The sequence below is a fragment of the Neoarius graeffei genome, chromosome 3, assembly GCF_027579695.1.
Source record: "Neoarius graeffei isolate fNeoGra1 chromosome 3, fNeoGra1.pri, whole genome shotgun sequence".
NCBI lineage: Eukaryota > Metazoa > Chordata > Actinopteri > Siluriformes > Ariidae > Neoarius > Neoarius graeffei.
The window spans coordinates 83,458,888-83,482,817 of record NC_083571.1 but is presented as its reverse complement, the minus strand read 5'-3'; the positions used below and the strand labels follow the sequence as shown (position 1 = coordinate 83,482,817).

The 23,930-nt window shown below is 43.6% G+C and overlaps 2 protein-coding genes across 3 annotated transcripts in view; both read right to left on the bottom strand.

Annotated features, from left to right (window-relative positions):
- ralgps2 (Ral GEF with PH domain and SH3 binding motif 2) overlaps positions 1 to 9,387 on the bottom strand; it is a 306,158-nt gene extending 296,771 nt beyond the window's left edge. The window contains exon 1 of one of the 2 annotated variants that reach the window (XM_060917537.1): positions 9,250 to 9,387. The gene's annotated coding sequence lies outside the window, so the exon portion shown is untranslated. The remainder of the gene's footprint in view (positions 1 to 9,249) is intronic. The other variant, XM_060917533.1, reaches the window with a different exon arrangement.
- A 4,145-nt stretch (positions 9,388 to 13,532) lies between these two features.
- The window catches only part of LOC132883648 (cytochrome c oxidase assembly factor 7), a 12,736-nt gene continuing 2,338 nt past the window's right edge, over positions 13,533 to 23,930 (bottom strand). Inside the window, exon 3 of the mRNA XM_060917531.1 lies at positions 13,533 to 14,749. Within this exon, the coding sequence (XP_060773514.1) occupies positions 14,307 to 14,749 (443 nt within the window). The 3' untranslated portion in view covers positions 13,533 to 14,306. The remainder of the gene's footprint in view (positions 14,750 to 23,930) is intronic.

Sequence of the window (23,930 nt, the reverse complement as noted above, 5' to 3'; positions counted from 1 at the left end):
AAAATGGTTGTCTCTCATGCAATCTCATGCAAACATTTATAATATTAATAATTATATGATTTGCATATTCACATCAAATGTTTAATACATTTCATCAATTCATCTGAAATAATATTTCAAGTACAAGGCTTGATATTTCAAAACATCTAGCAACTACTAATTTAAATGTTGAAACAACCATTTTTAATTTGCTTTTGCTGTGATACCTTTTTTACAATATATACACAGCTTGAGTTAAAATAAGGGGCCACATCTCTTGATGTTCTCAGAAACTCCTGGATTTTAGCAAATAAGATTCAGCTTTTCCCATATACAAAAATATCTATATTTTATAATCCATTACTGACTACAAATGAGTTTTCAACCTAACAACCACATTAGAAAAGATGATGAAAAAGCTAACAAACTTATTTCAAGACCTACCTTACTTTTATTTAATAACACTGTGGAACACAATTTTTGTTGAGTTAGGTCCGACAGCTGTTTTTAACTAATTTTTGGGTGCGGAATCCAAAACTGATCTCAGTTTTTCTCTATCACGTCAAGTTTTTGAACTATAGGATCCCCATTTTCTGAAAAAATATGAAAAATACTGTACTTAACAGATATGTGCTCATCTCATCTCATTATCTCAAGCCGCTTTATCCTGTTCTACAGGGTCGCAGGCAAGCTGGAGCCTATCCCAGCTGACTACGGGGCGAAAGGCGGGGTACACCCTGGACAAGTCGCCAGGTCATCACAGGGCTGACACATAGACGCAGACAACCATTCACACTCACATTCACACCTACGGTCAATTTAGAGTCACCAGTTAACCTAACCTGCATGTCTTTGGACTGTGGGGGAAACCGGAGCACCCGGAGGAAACCCACGCGGACACGGGGAGAACATGCAAACTCCGCACAGAAAGGCCCTCGCCGGCCCCGGGGCTCGAACCTGGACCCTTCTTGCTGTGAGGCGACAGTGCTAACCACTACACCACCGTGCCACCCCCAGATATGTGCTTGTTTTATAAAAATTTACAAATATTGACATACAATGAAATATGAAAGAAACAGGCATGACAGCAATGTTTATTTAACACTGTTTTTACAAAGGATATGGCTACTGTAAGTATAATTGTGTCCAAGAAGAAGAACCTTTATTTGTCACATACACACTTCAAGCACAGTGAAATTCATCCTCTGCATTTAACCCATCTGAAGCAGTGAACACACGCACACACTCAGAGCAGTGGGCAGCCACACCAGAGCGCCCGGGGAGCAGTCAGGGGTTCGGTACCTTGCTCAAGGGCACTTCAGCCCAAGGCCGCCCCACGTTAACCTAACTACATGTCTTTGGATTGTGGGGGAAACCGGAGCACCAGGAGGAAACCCACGCAGACACGGGGAGAATATGCAAACTCCACACAGAAAGGCCCTCACCGGCCACTGGGTTCGAACCTGGAACCTTCTTGCTGTGAGGTGACCGTGCTAACCACTACACCACTGTGCCGCCTGTGCAAGCCGTTAAGGTAAAAATTTACGTTTATAGCTCTTTCTGGAATGTTCAACTTGAGGACTATCGCGTTTGATGCTCCAACAATAGTCAGCCATCTCATGTACATCCCATCTACCCTGATAACGTTCTTCCATAACCTTCAAATAGTCTTACTACAGTGGAATTTTGCTTATCTGGAGAGTAAGCTGTGGAGAAAAAAAAAAAAACTTGACGTGCTAGAGAGAAAAAAAAAAAAAGACTGCAATTTTGGAATCAGCATGCCAATTTTAGTTTTAATCAGCATAAAAATCTAACTCAACAGAAAATTTTTTCTTCAAATTGTTCCCCAGTGTAATTGAAAGGTAATCAAATGTAAAAAAAAAAAAAATGTTTATAAAAGCAACCAGAGGCAAAGCACGTGGATCTGTCGCAAGGGAGGGAAGCGAAATAAGGCTCATTATAAAAGCTGAAATTTCACTGGACGGCAGTTAACAGTGAGCCAATCAAAAGCACCGTTCTAACTTGCACCAAAATAAACGGCGACTCAGGGGAATAGCTGTGTTGATTTGGTCGAACAACGTGCTACGTGCGTGAAACATGATATCACACATCTATAACACCATGAAACAACGGGCTAGTCAAGACCGCTCGTCGGTGAGCGGCGTATAAATTGAATGAGGTTTGTGGCGAAGACGAGATGAAAAGATTTGTCTCGTGCAGAGACTGTACTGCAGTAACCCGGTAACACGCTGGGAGTGAGACAGTGAGAGGGCCACCCGAAAATCTCAACGGATTTACACGATTTGGAAAAAATGACTTTTTCAGAGCCGCAAAAACCGGAGCTTCCGGCACATGCCGGAAAACTTGCACCCATGCAAGTTTATAAAAAATAAATAAACAAACACCACCAACTTGTGAACCAGATTTACGTTCACAAAACATTTCTGTAGCAAAAACAAAACAAAAAAAACAAAAACAAACAAACAAAAAAAAACTGTAGATTACACTGTGCACAAGATCTACAGGACTGTGCAAAGGTCTTAGACGCTGGATTTCGTTTGCAGAAAATTTATCAGCAAACTAATTTATAAAGACATCAGGGTTTTTCTAGCCTGGCAAGCCAGACTAAAATGTGATTATTTAGTCTGGCCTCGATCCGTAGACATTTCCAACGGGTGTAGGAGGAACAAACCGCTGTCTTTCAAACTGTCTCTGTGCGTATAGGCCAACGCTCTGACCAATCAGCGCAACAGTGACTGTGACGTAGTCAGAGCGACAGAAAGCAGTGGGGGAGACCTTGAAATAAATAATTTTTCAAAATGCGTATTAATTAATAAACAGGTTCTAGATATTAAGAAGTTTGGAGATTATGACCACAAGTTTGGAGTCTGTACCACATACACTCATTTTTTTCCCCAAGTGTTTTTCAAGGGTTTGCTTAAACTGTTTGAGAGTTTTTATTTAGTGGTGTTTGGTGAAATAATTTCCCTTAAATTTAAAATAACGGGAAAATAAGAAACAATCAAAAAGTAATGTTTCAAAGCTGTTTATTAATTCTTCGTACTGCACAAACTAGCCCCATCCTTTTGGCTACGAGCGGAGCCAGCTGGTAGATCAGACTTTTGCCATAGCCGGTCGGCAAAACAGCGAAAACGTCCTTCTTGAAAAGGAATGAGCGGAGAGCCTCTTCCTGCTCATGTTTCAACGAAAACTCCAAGTCTAATTCTTCTAAAACTGATTCCAAAGCGGAGTCAAACGCGCGCTGTTCACTAGCCATAGCCGTCTTTCCTGCTGCGCTTTCTCCAGCGTCGCACAGCTTTGTCGTCACTCCTGCAAAAGCCCGCCCAAAGAATCCAAACAAAAACCTTGCGTTGTGATTGGTGGGCACGATTTGATGCCCGGGGTGTTTTTGTTTATATGGTGCGAGGCTAGACCCACTCGCTAGGCAAAAATATTTTTGGCCGCTAGGCAGGTGGGTCTAGTTTACTAGGCTAGGGTTTTTCTGAAGTAAATCTGAAGTAGCTGGCTAAAAAGAAAAGTAGTAGACGGCACTGGAATTTGGCGTGCCAAAGGCGCACTAATGCGGGGGGGGTCCTGAAGGCATGCCCACCCCCCAGAAAATTGACATTTAAATGCCTTCTGGTACATTCTCAGCTACTAAATTACTAAACCATTCCCCTGTAAAATTCTTGCAAAATACGTACAAAATTTCTCTCCAGATGTCTGTGTGCTTGGCTTTCGCAGTTACCCTCTGTAGTACGCTGCCTGGCTCTGTAACATAACTACATACACTCTGGCGCAGTCACGTGGTGCGGCTCAGCCAACCGGAGCATGAGAACCGATCAACAAATATGGCGTCGTTTCCAGTCATGCGAGACTTGACTTGAAGACAATATTGTGGTGAAATAATTGGATTTGTGGCAAATTATGGGCAGTGGAAACGATACAAATCGCTTTAACATTGAAAGGCAATTTGTTGTTTTTTCTCAGGTCGAGTAGCCTGCGCAGACCATCTGTGCGGGCGGAGTAAACCACTAGTCACCGGTGCTTGTGGACATCTCTGATCATGAAGGCTAGAGGGTTTTGCAAGTGCAAAAACTGTAGCAGGTTCTCGCAGATGCTCAGTAAAACTTCCCAGCTAATTTCCTTATAAAAGCTTAAAGTATAACCACGACTACTGATGCGTTTTTAAAAAGGGCTATCACAGAAAATACTGACTTGACTTCGTTAATTATTGTTTACTGTGGGTGGGCGGATGGGATTCGATGCTCCATTTTGTTGAAGGTGTTTTTGCTGTACAACATTTATTCCCAAGTGGCTAAGACCCTCTTCACACCTGGCATTAAAATGCTTCCTGGAGGACTGGATCACAAAGGGACAGCACCAAGTAAAGATGGGATTGTGCTCAAGCGCATCTCAGACACATGGCCTCATCACACATGGAATGTGAACACGAATGCATGACAGCAACAAAGGACCAACTGCATCATTGCCCTAAGCAGAAGATACATAAAATCACTGTACAACCATTTGGAAATCGCACTGAAGTGTCAATTTCCATCACTAGGCTAACGCATAAATAAGTTTTGCTCACAGACCATGCAATAAAAATGCTTCAGAGACACTCCACACACATACAGAAGACAATTTGTAGGACATTTCTGCCCGACCATAAACGCAGCAGAAGACTGATGTTATAAATGCGCTTGCCAGCCTTTTTTCCAGCAGAAGTGGTGACGGATATCACGTTCCTAATGCCGGGGTGAACGGCTCTACGTCTTGGCTGTCCACTTGCTATGTTAAAGCAGCATTATGAAGAAATTTGACCTTAAAATATCAGCTCCAAAATTATTTTGATGGTACACAGACTTATAATAAGAAGAATGGCTTGGCTTCCATCTCAATTCTGCACCTGAATGCCAGTTATAGCCCTGTGTCACTCTGCTGAAGTGTCCGGGACATCCTGTGGGAACTCCGTAACATTCTACAGCACAAAGGACTACAGGTATTCAGCTTGCTATAAGAGGAAGCTAGCTCAGTATTCTCAGCACAGACATCACTGCAGACGTGAAGCAAGCAAAGATGACGCTGATGGAAGAGGCCAGGAAAAGAAATGCAAAAGACTGGCCAAGCAAAAGGCTGGACAAGAGGAAATCTTGGGCTGGGTTGTACTTGTAGTGAAAGCTAAGAGAGATACGTCAGCAAGACAGATGCTGAGCCGGGTTTCTTTTTGTTTGACTAGCAAGTTTTACAGTATTCAATTAGCTGCCTTGCTATGGGGCGGCATTATGGCGTAGTGGTTAACCCTGTCACCTCACAGCAAGAAGGTCCTGGGTTCGAGCCCAGTGGCCGACGGGGCGTTTCTGTGTGGAGTTTGCGTGTTCTCCCTGTGTTCGTGTGGGTTTCGTCCGGGTGCTCCGGTTTCCCCCACAGTCCAAAGACATGCAGTTAGGTTAACTGGTGGCTCTAAATTGACCATAGGTGTGAATGTGAGAATGAATGGTGGTTTGTCTGTATGCGTCAGCCCTGCAATGACTTGTCCAGAGTGTACCCCACCGCTCGCCCATAGTCAGCCGGGATAGGCTCCAGCTTGCCTGTGACCCTGTACAGCATAAGCGTTATGGATAATGGATGCCTTGCTATGTCTTGTGTTGCTGCATTACCATTTCGCCACGACACCTTGAGGTGATGTTAGTAAACGTACTAGAAAACACTCAGACATCAATACTTGCAATAAGTTCTCTGGCGGTGGTTGCGGTCTAGCTTTGTTGACTAGCTTACCATCCAAGGTTAGCAGACTAGCCGTTCTTTGCCGGTTAGCAACCACCAGCATTCAAATTTTTTTTGTGTTCGCAGCATATCGTCTATGCTTCTTTGGCAGTTCTAGATCCTTCAGCTCATCAACAAATGCACATGTACAGCTGTCCACAAGTTGATTTGAAAGCACGATTTCCATTTACAACAGTGGTGTAAAAGAGAATTACACTCTGCGACTATTAAGGGACCTGAGGGGCAAAAAAAAAAATCCCAATTCTTGCATAACCAGGCTTTAAAGGAACAGTCCACCGTACTTCCATAATGAAATATGCTCTTATCTGAATTGAGACGAGCTGCTCCGTACCTCTCCGAGCTTTGCGCGACCTCCCAGTCAGTCAGATGCACTCAGACGCGCTGTCACTCCTGTTAGCAATGTAGCTAGGCTCAGTATGGCCAATGGTATTTTTTGGGGCTGTAGTTAGATGCGACCAAACTCTTCCGCGTTTTTCCTGTTTACATAGGTTTATATGACCAGTGACATGAAACAAGTTCAGTTACACAAATTGAAACAGCGATTTTCTATGCTATGGAAAGTCCGCACTATAATGACAGGCGTACTAACACCTTCTGCGCGCTTCGGCAGCGCACTGATATGGAGCTCAGATATCAGTGCGCTGCCGAAGCGCGCAGAAGGTGTTAGTACGCCTGTCATTATAGTGCGGACTTTCCATAGCATAGAAAATCGCTACGTTTCAATTTGTGTAACTGAACTTGTTTCATGTCACTGGTCATATAAACCTATGTAAACAGGAAAAACGCGGAAGAGTTTGGTCGCATCTAACTACAGCCCCAAAAAATACCATTGGCCATGCTGAGCCTAGCTACATTGCTAACAGGAGTGACAGCGCGTCTGACTGACTGGGAGGTCGCGCAAAGTTCGGACAGGTACGGAGCAGCTCGTCTCAATTCAGATAAGAGAATATTTCATTATGGAAGTACGGTGGACTGTTCCTTTAAAGTGCATATCACGGGTAAATTCAGGAGCAAGATTAATGTAATTCTATTTTATATTAAACTTTGGTCAAATATCTGTCACATTTTGCGCAATTTTTTTACCTTGCGCAATACCAGAAAAATTCAGTTGAAATCAAGCCATTTGAGGCGAATTGGTCCGCCTCTGAAAAAACTTGGCATTTGGATTTCCCGGCAAACATTGATTTTCGTGTTGTCGCGTGCGGGACGCCTCCCTCTGAATCCTACGTCAGCGCTGGTTTGTTTATGAGAAAACGACCTGGTGGTTTTCTGCAAATTTCTTCAACGTTATCGCGTAATTATTAAAATCGTTCACAGAAGTATCGTAGGAGGGTGCAGCAACACCAATCTTGATGGGATTAGTACTCATCGTTTTCCAAAAGACCGGACAACGAGAGAGAAATGGGAGCGCTTGGTCTACACAGGCTGTGCACTGAAACCGTGCAAGCTCTCACAATCTGCTGGCGCTTCCGCAGGTGACGTCACAAATCTGGCTCCAGACTCCCTTGGGATTTTTCCAGACGCGTTTTGTCATTTTATTTTTTTCTGCTGTAGACAGATGGCCTTGTGCAAAATTACCCTTCTGGATGAGTGTGTAAATGGGCATGCTTTCATATAAAAAAAAACAAACAAAAAAACGAAACTGGCCCAGAATAGAGCAATTCCAGCGTTATGGACGTGACACTTGAACTCAAAATGGCAACAAATGACCCAGTGCATGTTTTATTGTCTCCCAGTATTTAAACAGGTGTTGCATATTTTAAGGCTGTACCATACTGGAGAAGTGATAGAACAAGAACAATTCCCATAGTACATCTAGGGCATGCCAGAAAACGCCAATAAAAGATGCGTTATGGATGTGACAGAAAAAGTATCACTTTTCTTGGGTGACTGTACATTTTTATCAAACTCGGTGAAATCGTAAACCTAATGTCGAAATGGAGATATCCGTTTGATAGAGGGGTCCAAGGTGAATATTAAAAAAATCTTTGTTTAAAATATTTTGTATTTCATGCAGAGTTTCGGAAGGAAAAGTCAGCGTTATGGATGTGACGAAATTCCGTTATGGATGTGATGCGTCTGAAATAGACATGGCATATGTTTAGAAAATCAGCAATTTAACCACCATAACCCTTTGAAAAACTCTAAATATCAGCTAAAACTATCAAAGTTCTTAAATAATATTTAGGATGGCTATTGTTTTGCTGTTTTGTGGATTTTAGCATACATTTCTGTGGCTTGTGGCAATAATATAGAATTGTACATGATCAAAGTTGATTTTGGCTTGGGTTTTACATTATAAGAAAGAAAGCCTGACAGTGACGTATTAGGTTGGTTACAAATTGGTTCAACTTATTCACATCTGTAAAATACAGGCCTAGGTGAGATCTCTGGGAGTGGTTTTGATGTATTACATGTTGCTTTATTTTTGCATGGTGAGGTTGACATTTACATGGAATTGCCCAATATGCACTTTAATGCCAGGCGTAAACAGGGTTTAAAACTTTTGCCCAGTCCTGTATGTGGACTCTTTGGAGGTTGCGTGTGTGTTCGTTTATAAAACAAAACAACCCACTGCATTTTCCTCAGGCTGTATAACATCTCAGCACTGCACTGATTAACAGACAATGATGTGGTGATGTGTTTGAACAGCTGGAGTTAAACCAGGCAGCAGCAGCATGCCATGAAGTGTTTACTCCCTCCGCTCCACATCTACTACAAGGTATTCCAGGGACGCACAGACAAGAACCATACTTCCTAATTACACGGATTCCTGCGGCGACCAGCCTGCGCAAGCTCAGAGATCCAGGGATGTCTGTTGTTCTTTCAGATCACTAGTATCGATCACTGATCTGCTGCCGAGAAGAACCAGCAAGACAGATTTAAAACCAGACAGGCAAGTCAAGGGCCAATTAATTCATCATGCCAAGAAACAGTTTTACATCACATGATGGGCCTTATGATGGAGGATGAACAAGGTGCCCTTGTTGTTGAATTAAAAACATGAAGCCTTTTTCTCCAGCTAGTGTAGTGTAGTGAGCACCAGCACTTATGCAAGTGAGTCATTTGAAAGTTAAATTTCAGGGACAGCTGGTGGATTTACACGACGTGCATGTTATTTAAAGTTGGATGGGGTAGAAAGTCTGTCACTCTGTGTGGCCACACAAACCTGGGAAAGGATATTTTGATGTTTAGTGGTGTAAAACATCACCTACAGCATGTTTAAAGAGCTCGCTGCAAACAAAGCCCATGCTAGGACAGCATGCAAACGTCAAAATACAAGCAACAGTACTAGTATTTCTATTTATTTATTTTAAATTAACATGCAGTAAAGCGCCAAGCCTGGTTGTTCAGCTTGGATTTAAGTGGTTTGCTAACTCAGCTAAGCTAAGCTAAACAAAACTATACGAGCTAGCAAGAAATGCTATGACTATGACCTCCTCCTCAACATGGCACACAAAAAAACACCGCAAACTTTACCTCCTGCTGCAGTTCTTGCGGTCGCGTCCCTGTGTGGGGGATTTGAACGCAAACAAATCCGATTAGAGCTGAAGCGAAGTGGAGCTGCTGCACTGAGAGCAGCACAGCCCTGCTGTTTGAACTGCAGCGACGGAGGTGGGCGGAGCTTCGGGCGGCTGCCTGCCTTTAGGTCCACGCGCTTCCTGCAAAAAAAAAAAAAAACCCGCACGCGCAGGCTTAATAGATAGCGCGAGCTTTTTATCCCAAACCTGCTGACTCACTGCTTTCCATTCAGAAACACTAAGATCATCTTAAATCTGACACGCAAACTAAAGAACAAACGCAGCGCCATTACTCACGTTACGATCCTTTGAGAGCTAATTAGTTTGAACCTAGCTCCCCCTGCTGGTTCTTGTGCTGCATTGCACATCTCATCTCATTATCTCGAGCCGCTTTATCCTGGACACCCTGGACAAGTCGCCAGGTCATCACAGGGCTGACACATAGACACACAACCATTCACACTCACATTCACACCTACGGTCAATTTAGAGCCACCAGTTAACCTGACCTATGCGGCACGGTGGTGAAGTGGTTAGCACTGTCTGCATGTTCTCCCCGTGTCCACGTGGGTTTCATCCGGGTGCTCCGGTTTCCCCCACAGTCCAAAGACATGCAGGTTAGGTTAACTGGTGACTCTAAATTGACCGTAGGTGTGAATGTGAGTGTGAATGGTTGTCTGTGTCTATGTGTCAGCCCTGTGATGACCTGGCGACTTGTCCAGGGTGTACCCCGCCTTTCGCCCGTAGTCAGCTGGGATAGGCTCCAGCTTGCCTGCGACCCTGTAGAACAGGATAAAGCAGCTAGAGATAATGAGATGAGATGAGATGAGATGAGATGAGATGAGATATATGCGGCATGGTGGTGTAGTGGTTAGCACTGTCACCGCACAGCAAGAAGGTCCTGGGTTCGAGGCCGGCAAGGGCCTTTCTGTGTGGAGTTTACATGTTCTCCCCGTGTCCACATGGGTTTCCTCCGGGTGCTCCGGTTTCCCCCACAGTCCAAAGACATGCAGGTTAGGTTAACTGGTGACTCTAAATTGACCGTAGGTGTGAATGTGAGTGTGAATGGTTGTTTGTGTCTATGTGTCAGCCCTGTGATGACCTGGTGACTTGTCCAGGGTGTACCCCGCCTTTCGCCCGTAGTCAGCTGGGATAGCCTCCAGCTTGCCTGCGACCCTATAGAACAGGATAAAGCGGCTAGAGATAATGAGATGAGATGAGATGAGATATATGCGGCATAGTGGTGTAGTGGTTAGCACTGTCACCTCACAGCAAGAAGGTCCTGGGTTCGAGGCTGGCAAGGGCCTTTCTGTGTGGAGTTTGCATGTTCTCCCCGTGTCCACATGGGTTTCATCCGGGTGCTCCGTTTTCCCCCACAGTCCAAAGACATGCAGGTTAGGCTAACTGGTGACTCTAAATTGACCGTAGGTGTGAATGGTTGTTTGTCTCTGTGTCAGCCCTGTGATGACCTGGCGACTTGTCCAGGGTGTACCCCGCCTTTCGCCCGTAGTCAGCTGGGATAGGCTCCAGCTTGCCTGCGACCCTGTAGAACAGGATAAAGCGGCTACAGATAATGAGATGAGATGAGATATATGCGGCACGGTGGTGTAGTGGTTAACACTGTCACCTCACAGCAAGAAGGTCCTGGGTTCGAGCCCAGCGGCCGGCGAGGGCCTTTCTGTGTGGAGTTTGCATGTTCTCCCCGTGTTTGTGTGGGTTTCCCCCAAAAAGATGTGGGTTAGGCTAACTGGTGGCTCTAAACTGACCGTAGGTGTGAATGGGTGTCTGTGTCTATGTGTCAGCCCTGTGATGACCTGGTGACTTGTCCAGGGTGCACCCCACCTTTCGCCCATAGTCAGCTGGGATAGGCTCCAGTTTGCCTGCGACCCTGTAGAACAGGATAAGTGGCTACAGATAAGGGATGAATAATGTGAATTGTGTTTCTTAATACTGTAATTTAAGGTCTTTTTTTTTTTAGCTTACTAATAAATACAACTGCTGACTGTGAATTCACTTTTGGGACATGTTGCAACAAGTGGATAGCACTGCCTCTCTTTCAGTTCCAGGGTTTGATCCTGAGCTTTGGTTACCATGTGTGTAGAGTTTCACATGTTCACATCTTCCTGTGTTCACTTGACTTTCCTGTGGGTTCTCTGGTTTCTTCCTGCTGTCCAAAAACATGTAGATAGGTAACCTAGTACACAAATTTGCCCCCAGTGCGAAGAAATGTGTGAATGTGTGTGTATGTTGCTCTGCAATGGACTGGTGTTCCATTTGAGGTAAATTCTCCCAACCTGTTCCCAGCCTTCCTGGGATTCGCTCTAGATCCACCGCAACCCTGACTCAGATTAAATGTTGCAACAGGATTAAAAAAAAAACTCCATGAAATGAACATAATGCTGTTTAGATAACTGTAAAACAGAAACCAAACGAGAGCCACACATTTTTTCTACTCCAAATGTTCATCTCATCTCATTATCTCTAGCCGCTTTATCCTGTTCTACAGGGTCGCAGGCAAGCTGGAGCCTATCCCAGCTGACTACGGGCGAAAGGCGGGGTACACCTTGGACAAGTCGCCAGGTCATCACAGGGCTGACACATAGACACAGACACCCATTCACACTCACATTCACACCTACAGTCAATTTAGAGCCACCAGTTAACCTAACCTGCATGTCTTTGGACTGTGGGGGAAACCGGAGTACCCGGAGGAAACCCACGCGGACAACATGCAAACTCCGCACAGAAAGGCCCTCGTCGGCCACGGGGCTCGAACCCGGACCTTCTTGCTGTGAGGCGACAGCGCTAACCACTACACCACCATGCTGCCTGATATACATCAATCAGCCATAAAATTAAAACCACTGACAGGTGAAGTGAATCACATAATTTTGTAAAATGGCACCTGTCAAGGGGTGGGGTATATTCGCCTGCAAGAGAAGAGTCAGTTGTCAAAGTTGATGTGTTGGAAGCAGGAAAAATGGGCAAGCGTAAGGATCTGAGTGACTCTGACAAGGACCAAAAGCAGGTCTTGTGGGGTGTTCCTGGTATGCAGTGATTAGGACCGACTAAAAGTAGTCCAAGGAAGGACAACTAGTGAACAGGCCCATGGCCATTGGTGTCGAAGACTCACTGATATGCGTGGGGAGTGAAGGCTATCCTATCTGGTCCAATCCCACAGTAGAGCTACTGTAGCACAAATTACTGAAGGTATCAGAACACACAGTGCATCCCAGCTTGTTGAGTATGAGGTTGCGTAACCACAGACTGCTCAGAGAGCCCATGCTGATGCGCTGACAATTATAAGACTATTTCCTGGTTAAAGGACCACATAACATTAATAAATAAAGACGCTGACTCACTAGATTAGATTAATTCAGCAAATCAGTCATGCCAATAGGTCTATGCTGCACAGTTGGATGCTTCTGTTAATGCAGATTTAATTATCAGGGAGTACCTTAAGTGTCATGATTCTCAACATGGGGTTCAGTAAAGCATAGCTGAAGGGGCCACAATTTCTTAAGATACTTGTAGTTCAAATTTGTTTATCATATAAAGCTCAGAAACACAAAACAGGAATAAATAAGGAACAGTGTCAACTCTCATGGCTCCAGTAAAGAAATGCAATAGTACGTGTTTGGGGGTGGTACGGTGGTGTTGTGGTTAGCACTGTCGCCTCAGAGCAAGAAGGTTCTGGGTTCCAGCCAGATGGCCGACGAGGGCCTTTCTGTGCGGAGTCTGCATGTTCTCCCCGTGTCTGTGTGGGTTTCCTCCGGGTGCTCCGGTTTCCCCCACAGTCCAAAGACATGTAGGTTAGGTTAACTGGTGGCTCTGAATTGACCGTAGGTGTGAATGTGAGTGTGAATGGTTGTCTGTGTCTATGTGTCAGCCCTGCAATGATCTGGTGACTTGTCCAGGGGGTACCCCGCCTCTCGCCCATAGTCACATGGGATAGATTCCAGCTAGCCTGTGACCCTGCACAGGATAAGTGGCTACAGATAATGGATGGATGGATGGATAGTACCTGTTTGTGCTGTAATGTGCCTGATATTTATACAGTCGGATTATGTTCATAGAATTAATTAGTTCTTTCATTGGTAGGATGTCCACAGATTCCCCCCCACAGGAAGGGGTCGAAGTATTCTTAGAAACCTTGAGTTTTACTTTAAACTCCAACTCCACTTTACACAAACAATATGCTATTTGGTGTTGATAGTCCATTAAATAACACATTTATTACCATTCTTTATTACCATAAAAATTAGCTTTATTACCAGTCGAGACTACAAGATTTACAATTGGAAAGTTCACGCATTTAACAGTTAGTTATTCCATGAAATCGAGTCGTACATGAGATGTTGGCTCGGCTATAAGCCATGTATGGTGAGATTGAGTGGAATAACTGTTTTATTCTATCCACATTCACTGGATTTTGAGAAACGGAGCATTTTTATTTTTTGCAAATTCGATCAATACATTTTTTTACAAAACGTCCGACAAAATTTCCGCTTAGAATGTAAACAAACCGGTGAAATGACAGTAGCAGTTTGTGAAAAATGCGATAATTATAATTCTTGAAAAAAAAATTCTTATCAAATACTTTTTCCATATTTTGTAGCTTTTTTGTATTTTGGGAGGTTTTGTTTTCAAGTAGTTTTTATTTCGTCCTTGGTTGGCTCAGTAACACGCTCCGCCGTTTTGTTTTTCTCTACTCACGGTATATGAGCTGATTGCCGAGTAGTAGAGTAGCCAATCACAGCATGCGATTGCTCATATCCAGTGAATGTGGATAGAATTATTTCAAATATCCACATGCAGCATGTCGATACATAAAGATCATTTGTCTGGGTTTGCAACCATCAAGTAATCAAATGTAATGTCACAGCTCTTTAACACTCCCCAATACATACATACGTTATACAGCTACACCTTTAACACGTTCCGACTTATTGTATAGCAGGCAGCCCAACACTGAGAACCTAAATATCTCACTAAATCTAGCAGTTTTTCTCCCTCTCACTCTCCAAATTTCAGTTGGTTCTCTTTCTGTTGTCCGTGGAGTTCTTTTGCTCTGTTCTTCAGTTGCTCCGCCTTCTGCTCATCCTTCTCCGTGCCATCGCCCAGTTTGTACATGCGGCTGGCATTGGAGCAGCCCCAAACGTGGCCCAACTCGCAGGCCCGCACAGCATACTTTAGAGCCTTATGCATGTTTCTGTTCACTTCTGCTGAGCCTTGGATATATAGGGCACTCAAATTGAAACAGCTCGGTGCAAATCCTTCTTTACAGGCTTTCTCATAGTAGCGACAAGCCGCCACAGGGTCTGGACCACCCTCTAAAGCTCGACCGTCATGGGCCAGCAAGCCGACGTTGTGGCATGCATCCACTGATTTCTTCCCTTTGGTATTACATGCCTTGACAAAGCAGGCGTAGGCACTCTTTAGACACTCGGTCACACCACCTGGTTTGGAAAAGAGAGAACGACACATCCGCTGAGTTAGCTGTGAACAGTGTGGAGTGATTAAATAAGCATTAAAATCAGGATCAACTACAGGCATTTGTCAATTAAAAGGTTTTTAAACCTTCTTTATAAACATTTTGTTGATGCTTGACATTTATGTAATTCTTAATGACACTGATAGAAGCGTTTGTAATAATCATTAGGGTAATCACTAACAGACAGAGTGGCTCTTTATGGCTCTATTTAACTTGTAGTTGTGGAAATTAATCGTTATCTAAAATTTTATATCGTACAGCTCTTTTCTGAAAATGTGAATTCATGGGCGATCACACGGACAGACAATCAGACAGACACCTGAGGGAAAAGGTTTTGCTGCAGCAGGACAACACAAAGCAAATAACAAGGATGCAGACAATGCACAGAAAAACACAGATTAGAGTTACCCATATAGTAAATTAAAGATCATAGGCAACGGTTTTCAATTTATGCACATTTGAAACTTTATATGTTAAAAAAACCCTCTGTAATTTTCTTCTGGTCCCAAGAAGTATTGTTAATAAGTAATAATTAAAATAAAGTTAGTGTGCATCGCGGCGAATTTCTGTTCGGCGATTTTCGTGACCACTCGGCGCGTGACGTCATTCAAGACAAACAAACCGCTTGAGTTGAGTCCACTTCCGTTTACTTGCATTGCTGTTCGGCTTGAGTGCAGACGTGCGTTCTGGAATTTCCAAAGAAAAACCATGCCTTATTGTTGTGCAGTGAACTGTAACAACGGGACCGGTTCAGGAAGAAGTTTTTACCTTTTTCCAAGAGAGGAGAAGAGGCGGAGCGAGTGGGTTGGCGTTTTCCAGAAGAGGAGAAGAGGCAGAGCGAGTGGGTTGGCTTTTTCAGGAAGAGGAGAAGAGGCAGAGTGAGTGGGTTGGCTTTTTCCAAAAGAGGAGAAGAGGCGGAGCGAGTGGGTTGGCTTTTTCTGGAAGAGGAGAAGAGGCAGAGTGAGTGGGTTGGCTTTTTCCAAAAGAGGAGAAGAGGCGGAGCGAGTGGGTTGGCTTTTCCCAAAAGAGGAGAAGAGGTGGAGCGAGTGGGTTGGCTTTTCCCAAAAGAGGAGAAGAGGCGGAGCGAGTGGGTTGGCTTTTCCCAAAAGAGGAGAAGAGGCGGAGCGAGTGGGTTGGCTTTTCCCAAAAGAGGAGAAGAGGCAGAGTGAGTGGGTTGGCTTTTTCCAAAAGAGGAGAAGAGGCGGAGCGAGTGGGTTGGCTTTTTCTGGAAGAGGAGAAGAGGCAGAGCGAGTGGGTTGGCTTTTTCCAAAAGAGGAGAAGAGGCAGAGCGAGTGGGTTGGCTTTTTCCAAAAGAGGAGAAGAGGCAGAGCGAGTGGGTTGGCTTTTTCCAAAAGAGGAGAAGAGGCAGAGCGAGTGGGTTGGCTTTTCCCAAAAGAGGAGAAGAGGTGGAGCGAGTGGGTTGGCTTTTCCCAAAAGAGGAGAAGAGGTGGAGCGAGTGGGTTGGCTTTTCCCAAAAGAGGAGAAGAGGTGGAGCGAGTGGGTTGGCTTTTTCCGGAAGAGGAGACGAGGCGGAGAGAGTGGGTTGGCTTTTTCCGGAAGAGGAGACGAGGCGGAGAGAGTGGATTGTGCGCGTGAAACAAAATCAAGCAGTCAAAGAAGAAATGGAGCAGCAATGCTCAAGCAAAAAGGAGAAGATTGGAGGTAAACATTTTTACCTTTGCTTGCAATTGACAAGTCAAGAATCCTGAGAGATCCTGTGCAATCATTGTGGAAATGAGACAAAAGGAATATTTCCTCGCTGATAGTAGGCTATAAATACTATAATGCCGCGGACAGCAGGCTAATGTGGCCTAGCGGCGCACTGTCAAGTAATCGTTCCCTATATCCACTAGAGAGGGCGGTTTAATTATTCTTCAAAAGGGCTCTTATTTAGTATTTCGACCAAAGTAGGAATTTATCATAACTACCAGGATAAATCGTTTGGGTGCGAGTCTTGTTGAGGTCCGGGGTCACCGCGATCAGAGTCGGCCGAGTCGCTGTCCGATTCCGCACGGTTAAACCAGTGAGTCACATTCACCGATTGCTTCGCAACGGCCATAGGTTCATACATATGGTTTCACCTCTCGATATTCAATTTGGAGAGTTCCTACTTCAAAATTGCTATCAGACATTTTACACAACCTCTCACGACCAAAGTCTGTACACGTGTGCTCGGTTCACAAATAAACACAGAACTGCTCCCAGTCTGTTTGCCTTGAATGACGTCACGACGACTGTCCCCTGGCGGTGAAAGTGCACGTAAGTGAGATGTAAACAAACCTTCGGAACTTGCGCAAACCAGTATATTTTAACCGTTTTATTCAATTTAAGGGTGCAAATTAGACATCAGGAAGATTGAATTTGCTTTTTGGGTCGTTCTTCTAGAAAATAAAATTGATATTCTACGTTCCACCTCCGACCCTCGCCTATGACCTTTAAGTAAATAAAATAATTTTTTAAATGCGAGAAGAAAAAAAAAACGTGATTGTAGTGCAAGTGATCATATAAATACAGCTCAAACTAGTTTGCTCAATCTAGAAACAGTCGTTTGGGTCTCTCTTTTTTTTTTTAACACTTTGATTTTATGTTCTTGTTCGAATATACCAGTGATTTTCACAGTGGGGTCCAGGGATCTCCAGGTGTCGGTGTCTTTTTTGCTTTTGTTACAGGTGTGGTAGTCACAACCCACATTACCACACTTATTATATTTATGGGTCTAAGCACCAGTCAGTTTTGACCTAATACAGTTTCTCAACCACTGGGCCATGAAGCGCCATCTAGTGGGCTGCAAATTTTTTTTCCCCAAGTTGATTCATCGTAGAGTATAATTGCTGGGTTGCATCCGCCTCATTAAGCTACAGTTGCACGACAGCTCGCGATGCTTTATCGATGAAAATGAGGTGCTTTGGTGGTTGATATACACGCGAGCTAAAAGTTGTGGTCACACAGCAGGTGAACACTTGACTGTCACGCCTTTGCGCGTTTGAGCCTGGAGCAGCTCGAGCAGACCCGGTCGTTATGGGAAACACCTGATACTGATTTGAGCACAATCAGCACGCACAGATACGGAAGCTGTTTTCACGGAGGCTTTGCGGAGCATTATCATTATCATGTTTGTTTCTAGCCAAGTTTATAATGCGGTTTAAATACTCTGCTTTAGGATTCTGTTCTGCTTTTGTAAATATCACACCTGCTAATACTCTTCCTGCACTTAGATCCGTCTACCGCCGTCTATCTTGTAGTGTCCTGATCCCCAGATCTTTAACCCAGCCACATATAAAAAGTTGTACGCCTCCACGCTCTTCCAGGTTTTCATCTGTTTGTCCATGTAGAACGATGTCTGCAGCACCTGGTAGTTTGAGATGTCAGGGAACTCAATGGATGGCTAATTTTCCAACTCCTAGGAAAAATCCTTCTTTTTAGCGTGTAAGGATCTAATCCCATTGAATGGTTTCTATATCCACTTCTTTTCAGTGAACTTCTTGGTTTCAATAACTTGCTTGTTTGCTGAACACAAACACGGCAATAAGTTCTTGTGATAATGGACCAGACTCCACTTTTGGATCATTAATCCCTTCTGACTGAGAATTACCTGCATGTGTGAGTTTATGCTGGCTTCCAGCACATCCATACAGTTTTAAATACAATACTTACAATTAAAAAACCATTTTGTTTTTATTGCATTTACAACCCCGATTCCAAAAAAGTTGGGACAAAGTACAAATTGTAAATAAAAACGGAATGCAATGATGTGGAAGTTTCAAAATTCCATATTTTATTCAGAATAGAACATAGATGACATATCAAATGTTTAAACTGAGAAAATGTATCATTTAAAGAGAAAAATTAGGTGATTTTTAAATTTCATGACAACAACACATCTCAAAAAAGTTGGGACAAGGCCATGTTTACCACTGTGAGGCATCCCCTTTTCTCTTTACAACAGTCTGTAAACGTCTGGGGACTGAGGAGACAAGTTGCTCAAGTTTAGGGATAGGAATGTTAACCCATTCTTGTCTAATGTAGGATTCTAGTTGCTCAACTGTCTTAGGTCTTTTTTGTTGTATCTTCCGTTTTATGATGCGCCAAATGTTTTCTATGGGTGAAAGATCTGGACTGCAGGCTGGCCAGTTCAGTACCCGGACCCTTCTTCTACGCAGCCATGATGCTGTAATTGATGCAGTATGTGGTTTGGCATTGTCATGTTGGAAAATGCAAGGTCTTCCCTGAAAGAGACGTCGTCTGGATGGGAGCACATGTTGCTCTAGAACCTGGATATACCTTTCAGCATTGATGGTGTCTTTCCAGATGTGTAAGCTGCCCATGCCACACGCACTAATGCAACCCCATACCATCAGAGATGCAGGCTTCTGAACTGAGCGCTGATAACAACTTGGGTCGTCCTTCTCCTCTTTAGTCCGAATGACGCGACGTCCCTGATTTCCATAAAGAACTTCAAATTTTGATTCATCTGACCACAGAACAGTTTTCCACTTTGCCACAGTCCATTTTAAATGAGCCTTGGCCCAGAAAAGACGTCTGTGCTTCTGGATCACGGCTTCTTCTTTGAACTATAGAGTTTTAGCTGGCAACGGTGGATGGCACGGGAAATTGTGTTCACAGATAATGTTCTCTGGAAATATTCCTGAGCCCATTTTGTGATTTCCAATACAGAAGCATGCCTGTATGTGATGCAGTGCCGTCTAAGGGCCCGAAGATCACGGGCACCCAGTATGGTTCTCCGGCCTTGACCCTTACGCACAGAGATTCTTCCAGATTCTCTGAATCTTTTGATGATATTATGCACTGTAGATGATGATATGTTCAAACTCTTTGCAATTTTACACTGTCAAACTCCTTTCTGATATTGCTCCACTATTTGTCGGCGCAGAATTGGGGCGATTGGTGATCCTCTTCCCATCTTTACTTTTGAGAGCCGCTGCCACTCCAAGATGCTCTTTTTATACCCAGTGATGTTAATGACCTATTGCCAATTGACCTAATGAGTTGCAATTTGGTCCTCCAGCTGTTCCTTTTTTGTACCTTTAACTTTTCCAGCCTCTTATTGCCCCTGTCCCAACTTTTTTGAGATGTGTTGCTGTCATGAAATTTCAAATGAGCCAATATTTGTCATGAAATTTCAAAATGTCTCACTTTCGACATTTGATATGTTGTCTATGTTCTATTGTGAATACAATATCAGTTTTTGAGATTTGTAAATTATTGCATTCCGTTTTTATTTACAATTTGTACTTTGTCCCAACTTTTTTGGAATCGGGGTTGTATTTAATTCCTGGGCTCCCATCTGTAACAGGGAGTGATGTTGCATTCTGTTAATACACTTTACAGTACATTATTAGATTCTAATAGAACAGATGAGCCAAAATAATTGGGGATCTTTTATAATGGGCCCTGACTTCTTGTAAGAATAGGTGGGCCTCAAAGCAAAAAAGGTTGAGAACCCCTGACCTAACATATCTTCTAATGGTGGAAAATGATACTAAAATATAGAAATGATAATGAGCTACTGCTCACCCCACCCCTCTCTTCTACCATCCAATCAGGTAACGCTTTCCTCATGAATATTTATTTGCAAAAGCAGTTCTCAAGCTGTGATCGGAGACACTGAAATGAGTGGACGGCGTGATTCTAATGAGTGATACAGAAAGGGGAGTAAAACCTGAACAGTTTGTTAAAGTACATGTTTTCTGAAATAGGCAGAACAAAAGAAACTGAGTAGGTGTCTTATTTCAGAGTTTGGAGGTTGGAATGCTCCAGATACCCAAATGTAAGTGCACAAGCACTGCCAAAGTGAATTTTTCATAATTACCCCTTTTTGACCAACAGGGAACTGGTTCCGTTCAGGATTCTGTGAACCTCGGTGCCAGCTAGTGAACCAGCCTGCAGTTTCACCAGTTTGGTGCAGAAGCGTTGTAATCAAGGATATGTCATAAACAGAGGGCATTGCCCAATTCACAACAGGAGTAAACCAATAGTAGCAAGATAGTGGTGCACAATGATTACCGGTGAGATTTTGTTGTGTTATGGCAGATATTTGTTTTTCTGAAGATGTATCCATTTCTGTTGTGTTCTTCATTGCTGCGCTCTGCTCCCTCTCCAAATTAATGACGCCCACTGATATCATCATGGTTCACGCTGGAAAAACCAGCTGTATTTTGGTTTCAGCTAGGAACCTTTTCAGGTTCCGAACCAATTTATTTTTGGTTGAAATGTTCTAAACGGTTCAAAACTTGGTGTGCAAATCAGAACAGAACCTGTTCCCTGTTGGTACGCATCTCCCATAACCCAGTACGGAACAGAACAGGACGGAACAGTACCGTCACGTATTTTAATGTGGCGTCACGTATTTTCTTATATATAACAACAAGTGTTCCGTCCCGCAATACTGTGACGTTCTGCTTAATGTTTATTATAGCCCCGCCTACTCTGCTGCTTGTGTCTGCTTGTGTTTCTTTTTGCAGATAATGGACTGCAGGTGCGCTGATTGGACGGGGTATAAAATGGCAGCGTTCCTGTCTATCGGGGGCCTCCCCTTTTCGTGTCTTTGGCGTTTTGGTTTTTGGTTTTGGCACTCCTAGACATCTTTGCATACACTCTCATATTTGCTGATCTTACACCTACATTTTTCTTTATTATACTTATTTAATAAATTGAACCAAACGTAATTCCGTCCGCGTGTGGATTCCTTTTTTATGTTACATTGCCTTTGAGCTAGGGTTTGTAACAATACCATTTTTGTGACATTTATTTACATAATGTATAATCTTACCTTTTCTGTTCCAGTTTCACAAAGACATCCGTCACGTCCACCATTTTATTAATCGGTACTTACATTAGTTATCCCGCCTTTATAGATTAACCCGTCCCGTATGATAAATAAAGTTCGAAGAAAAACAAAATATATTGTTTAGTTGTGTTATTGTCAAAACATATAACTTTACTATTTATTCATCAATTTTGCAGTTTCTTGCCTCTTCCCCTACCTCTACCTTTTTGTTTCTTCAGCTGACATTGTATACATTTCAAGTTCTTATCTTTTTTGATCTGCGCTTCTGTTTTATGACCCACGTTTTCACAATCAATCAGTGTGAAACCACATTTTACATTCATTGCACATAAAATACAAATATGAATCTTCTGGTAACTTACAACTACAGTACAGCCTTTCTACATGAATGGTTCTATGTCTATCAGTTTGCTCAACAATTTTATGTGGGAACATGGTAAAAAGAGTTTGTTTTGCATACAAGTGTGTAAGTGCTCTCTCATGACCCTAACATCATACTCGACAGTATGTGGGTCAATGCCATGTAAAATACTGACACAGTTTGCTATGGCAAATACACCACAAGAATTAGTATCAGGTTGGGATCGAACATCTACAAATTTCAAAACTAGTGACATTGATGACACTGGTCTTGCAAACCGAGACATATTTCTTAAAGGAACAGTCCACCGTACTTCCATAATGAAATATGCTCTTATCTGAATTGAGACGAGCTGCTCCGTACCTCTCCGAGCTTTGCGCGACCTCCCAGTCAGTCAGACGCAGTCAGACGCGCTGTCACTCCTGTTAGCAATGTAGCTAGGCTCAGTATGGCCAATGGTATTTTTTGGGGCTCTAGTTAGATGCGACCAAACTCTTCCGCGTTTTTCCTGTTTACATAGGTTTATATGACCAGTGATATGAAACAAGCTCAGTTACACAAATTGAAACGTAGCGATTTTCTATGCTATGGAAAGTCCGCACTATAATGACAGGCGTACTAACACCTTCTGCACGCTTCGGCAGCGCATTGATACGGAGCTCAGATATCAATGCGCTGCCGAAGCACGCAGAAGGTGTTAGTACGCCTGTCATTATAGTGCGGACTTTCCATAGCATAGAAAATCGCCACGTTTCAATTTGTGTAACTGAACTTGTTTCATATCACTGGTCATATAAACCTATGTAAACAGGAAAAACGCGGAAGAGTTTGGTCGCATCTAACTACAGCCCCAAAAAATACCATTGGCCATACTGAGCCTAGCTACATTGCTAACAGGAGTGACAGCGCGTCTGACTGACTGGGAGGTCGCGCAAAGCTCGGAGAGGTACGGAGCAGCTCGTCTCAATTCAGATAAGAGCATATTTCATTATGGAAGTACGGTGGACTGTTCCTTTAAACATGTTAACCTGAGATGGTCGCCTCCTCCACTGTCTAACACATCAACATCTCCATCATGACAGTTAAAAGTGGAGACAACTATCCAGTGAGAACCCATCCCGACAGGATGGCGCTCGTTCCGCCACACAGGATTTCTTTGTGACGTCACGCCGAGGTATATTCTGTAACTGGAGTTCTGGGCTTTTAGATCTATTTCGATTGAAAATATCGTGAATATAACGTTAATACAATGTGACGGGATATAATAATACTGGATAATCAAAGAATACATGACAGTGATATGTGTGAGTACAAGATAAGTATGAAACCCCTGAATATTTTGAAAACGTAATGTTATTGTAATGCACCGTCCCGTTCCAGTTCATACTTTCCGTACCGGGTTATGGGAAACACCTGTTGGTGGAAAAGGGGTAAAACTATCCCCTTTAAATTAAAGGGATAGACTAGACCGAGCATTTATGGACTGAACTTACAGACGGCCTTCAAAATTCAATGTTTCAGCCATTCTCTTTTTTTCTCCTTCATTTGTCACATGCACACTCAAGCACGGTGAAATTCCTCCTCTGCATTTAACCCATCTGAAGCAGTGAACACACACACACACACACACACCCAGAGCAGTGGGCAGCTATAATACAGAGCCCGGGGAACACTATTCAGCATTTTATGACTCTGATGTATACAAACAGAGAGGGCGGCACGGTGGTGTAGTGGTTAGCACAGTCACCTCACAGCAAGAAGGTTCCGGGTTCGAGCCCAGTGGCCAGTGAGGGCCTTTCTGTGTGGGTTTCCTCTGGGTGCTCCGGTTTCCCCCACAGTCCAAAAACGTGCAGTTAGGTTGACGTGGAGTGGCCTTGGGCTGAAGTGCCCTTGAGCAAGGTACCTGACCCCTGACTGCTCCCTGGGTGCTCTGGTGTGGCTGCCCACTGCTCTGGGTGTGTGCGCGTGTGTTCACTG